At 61.9% G+C, this 4123-nt stretch overlaps 1 protein-coding gene across 1 annotated transcript in view; it reads right to left on the reverse strand.

The window, feature by feature from the left end:
- Window positions 1-895, reverse strand: part of LOC142365633 (SKI family transcriptional corepressor 2-like) — a 34151-nt gene extending 33256 nt beyond the window's left edge. The window contains 2 exon segments of the mRNA XM_075446616.1: window positions 1-141; window positions 143-895. The exon segment at window positions 1-141 is cut by the window's left edge and continues 255 nt beyond it. Coding sequence (XP_075302731.1) covers window positions 1-141; window positions 143-895 — 894 coding nt within the window.
- Between the last annotated feature and the right edge of the window lie 3228 nt (window positions 896-4123).

The raw sequence follows: 4123 nt of genomic DNA on the forward strand, positions 1-4123 counted from the left end.
CAGCTCCTCGTCCTCCCCGAAACGCGGCCGCTTCTGGTGCAGCTCCGGCGGGGCGGCCAGGAGGTGCGGGCTCAGCAAACCCCCCCCCACGGCGGCCGCCTTCACCGAGCCTAGCGGGTGGGGGGGGGCCGCGGCGGCGGGGGGGGGCCGGGGGGGCGGGCGGCAGGGCCCGCTTGCGGCTGCCGCCGTTGAACATGGCCTTGACGTCCTCCCAGGCGAAGACCAGCTCGTCCTGGGGGGTTTTGTCGGTCAGCTTGAGGTGCCGGCGCCAGGAGTTGAAGTTGGCGGCGTCGGGCTGGGTGTACTTGGCGTCGGGGGTGCGGTGGGAGTGGAAGATGAACTTGTTGGGGGAGAAGTACATGCTGCAGTAGCTGCACTTGATGCACTTGGCCCGGGAGCTGTTGTAACGGGCCGGGATGAAGCTCCCGCGGCAGCCCCAGGCGCACTCATGGGACACGTCGAATGCGAAATTATCCGGCAGTTTGGGGGGCCGGTTCTCCCCCAAAAAAGATTTGCACAGCCGTTCGGCTTCCCGCTTGGTGATCATGCCGCAGCGGCGGGAGGAGATGGGCATGGCCCCGGCCCGACGGAGGATCTCCAGCTGCACCGGCGTGCACTGGACACAGGTGATGCCCAGGGCCACCCGACGGTTGTGGATCTCGTTGTAGCTGAAGTTTTTCAAGAGGGTGTTGGAAATCTGAGCCAGGCACAGCCTCTCCTGCCCGTCGATCACCAGGGAGACGATGGGGATGCCGTAGAGGATCACCTGCCCGACCTGGTTGGGTTTCATGGCGGCGTGGCCGGCCCTCGGCTGGTTCATGGGGTCCGGAGGGTAAGCGCTGGACGGCGAGGGCAGCAAGATGTCGGTGGGGCCGGGCAGCGGGCTGGTCGCCATCTCCTCAGCGCCGGGGGGGCTGCTCTGCTCCAGCTGCGGGGAGGGGACGGACGGACACAGCACCGTCAGCCGGGGATGAGGATGGGGATGGGGGTCCCGCCGCAAGCACACCCCCCCCCCCCCGAGTCTCCCGGCACGGGGAAGCGCTACCCCAGCCCCCCCCCCCCCCCCCCCCCCCAAAAGCCCCCGCTGCCCCGAGAAGGCACCCTGCCCACCCCGACGGCCCCGGGAAAAGCGCGGAAGGAGAAAAATAAAAACGAAATAAAGAAAGAAAAGTCCCGACTCTTTTCCTGCTCACCCTCCCGCCGCCCGTTACCTCCGCGGTCTGGCCGTGCCGCCGGTGCGGGGTGGTGAGGGTGGGGGGTGTCCCGCATCCCTGGCCCTCGGTGCGGCGGCTGCGAGCGCGGAAGCTCCGCGCTTGGCCCCCGCGTGGGCACAGTGACGTCGGCGGGGGGAGGGGGTCTGGTTTCCCCCTCCCTCCCTGCAGCGGGGGGGGTGGGGTGGGGATGCCTCGTCGGGGCCGGGGCCCGGCCCCGCTCCCACCGGGTTCCCGGCGAGGGGACGGAGCGGCTCAAGGCGGGGGACGCCCTTTGGCTTTTTCTGCCCTTTTTTCCCTTTTTTTTTCTTTATTTCTCACCCCCTCCCCACGCTCTGAGCGCGATCGCTTCCAAAAAAAGCCCTAAACGCGCTCGATATGAAAACCGCGTCTTTTAGGAAACGAGTTTGTTTTTTTTTTTAAACCGATCTGTCCGAAATTTTTTTTTTGGGGGGGGGGGGAGAGAGGGGGAAGAAGTTAATTTCTCGCCACAACGGTGTTCTCACGGGCACGGAGAGCTGCTGCCACCCAAACACACTGGGGCGATTCACCAAAACCACTTCCAGAACAATCCGGACTCAAGGATTTCCCTCCCACAAAGAGCAACACGGCGCAAACATATATATATATATATTTTTATAATTGCTTTATGCCCCCAATTAAGGAAGGCGAAAAATTAAAAAAAAAAAAGCAAATAATCTGCAGCATTGCCGCGTCTGCGTCCTTTTTTTTTTTCTTTTTTTTTTCCAAAGGAAGTGAATACGGTGAAGTAAATAATGTAGATTTTTCACCGTCGGCCCCCGAAAAGCCACCGGTCACCCCGTGGGTCCCCAGAGCCGCTCCGCAGGAGGAACCGGGGAGGCCGAAACCGCTCGCACGGGTGAGGAAAACTGCGGAACCGGCTAAAAAACGGGAAAAGGAGAAACAAAAACTCCCTTCTAGCTAAGACGGGGAGGACGTCTGCACCGTCGGGTGTCTCCTCATAACCCTCCGATTGATTTTCTTACAAAAATGCTTCCATCTCTCTTTTTGTCTCCACGCACACGACCAATACCAAACCTTTCGGCACATTTAGCTACAAAAAACTTGGTATTTGGGGGTTTTCTCCCCCCCTGCCTTTTTTTAAAAATTTGGTTTTGTTTGGTTTTTTTTGCCGGGCATCAAAGATCCAGGCGAAAAATCCCCGCGCCGACCTTTCCCAGGACACCCACGCTCAAGCTCACCGCCTCTCTCCGCTTTCCCCCCCTACCCCGGGGCAGCGAAACGGCGGAGCCCCCCCCCCCAACCCCGGGATCGCTCGGGTCCTCGCTAACTTTAAGCAAAAAGTAATTAACAAATAAAAATCACACTTCTTCTTACTTCTGTCGTTTCTTGTTAAACCCCGCTGGCCCCCCGTGCCGTCGCTGTCACACAGGGGGTCCCCCCTTGCCCCCTCCCCCACTTTTTCCCCTCTTTTGCACCCTGTGAGCCATAGCTGCGAGTCTCACACGGGTGACATTTTAATCAACGCTTCCCAGCCAGGCTGACAATGAATTTTACACTTCAAAACTCTCCTCCACCAGCTAATTGATTCAAATTGTTTTATTGCTTAAATCCGCGTCACGCCTTGCGTGATCTATCACCGCGCCGAGGAGAAAAAATCTCCCCTCCTCGCCTTCGCTCCCCGCTCGGCACCCAGGAGGGACGGGGGGGGGGGGGGGGGGCTGAGGTTTTTTAGGGAGAAGCCCCCTCCTCCTGCCAGCGATGGGTGCCAGCGTCCCCGAGGTTCCCCCTGGACCGCCCGCTGCTTTTTCCCCGACGGTTCCCGGGGAGAACCGGGGCTCCGAGCCCGGCCTCGGAAGGGGAGGAAAAGCGGTTGCGGGGGAGGCGAAAGGGGTGAGCGGGTTTTTGCGAAGCTCCTGCAACGAGGTCGCCCCCGGAGCTCGGTCCTAGCAGCCCGGGAGAGGCTGAAAGCTCAGGCTCCGTCCCGGGGAGCCGCCAGCCGGCCCCCGCGTTTTATTTCGTGCTGAATAAACGAAAAGAAAAACTAAACTTTTTTGTTGTTCGCCTGCTCGGTGCTCTTGACACCCCCCCCCCCCTTGAATCCCGCTGGAATGATTAAGGGGCTTCCTCAATTTCCTGTATAGGGAAAGGTAAAACCCACGGGGGCTGGGTGTAGTGGTCCCCACGGAGGGGAAGGGGGGGGCTGCGAGACCCCGCGTGTCTGCCCGCAGCCCCACCGACGGCCCTTGGTCCAGCGGACCTCTCCGACGTAGGAACGGAGACCGGACACTCACCCAGCACCTCCTTGAAGCGGGGCCACGATGTACCCTGCTTGGCCCTTATTTCCTCCCCCCCCCATGTTGGGAAGCCCGGTGGGGCCGCACGACCCGGGCGCGGGGAGGGGGGCCCAGCTCGGTTTACCGGAGAAAGGCCGGTCCGGCCCGGGCGCGTCCCGCAGGCGCCCCACGGGTTGGGCGATGCCCCCCGGGGGGGCTCCGGCCAGCGCCGACCCCATCGCCGGCTCCACAGCCACCCGGAGCCCGGCCTGGACCCCCAGGAGAGGAATCGCGACTTGAGGTGAGGTGTCTACACCCACCACCCACCCTCCCCGGGGGTAGCTGCAGACCCGGGCTCCTGTCGCGATACCGCCTCCGGTTATCCCCGTTCGTTCCGTTTGCGACGGCGGGGTTGGAGTCACCTCCCGAGGGGGAAGATGGACAAACTTTCTCCCGGAAGGGATAACCACGAATCCTGGCTCTATTTCCCTCTTCCACCCTCTCTATCGCGACTCATCCTCGGAGCAGGAGGCGACAGCAGCGGATCCACCTCGCTGCGGGCATCGCTTCGGGCGACTGAGACCAGCGGCCAAGTTCAAACAGCCCCAACCCCACCCTCACCGCCTTTATTTCTTTCCCCCGGCGCTTAAACGC

This window comes from Opisthocomus hoazin, chromosome W (genome assembly GCF_030867145.1).
Source record: "Opisthocomus hoazin isolate bOpiHoa1 chromosome W, bOpiHoa1.hap1, whole genome shotgun sequence".
NCBI lineage: Eukaryota > Metazoa > Chordata > Aves > Opisthocomiformes > Opisthocomidae > Opisthocomus > Opisthocomus hoazin.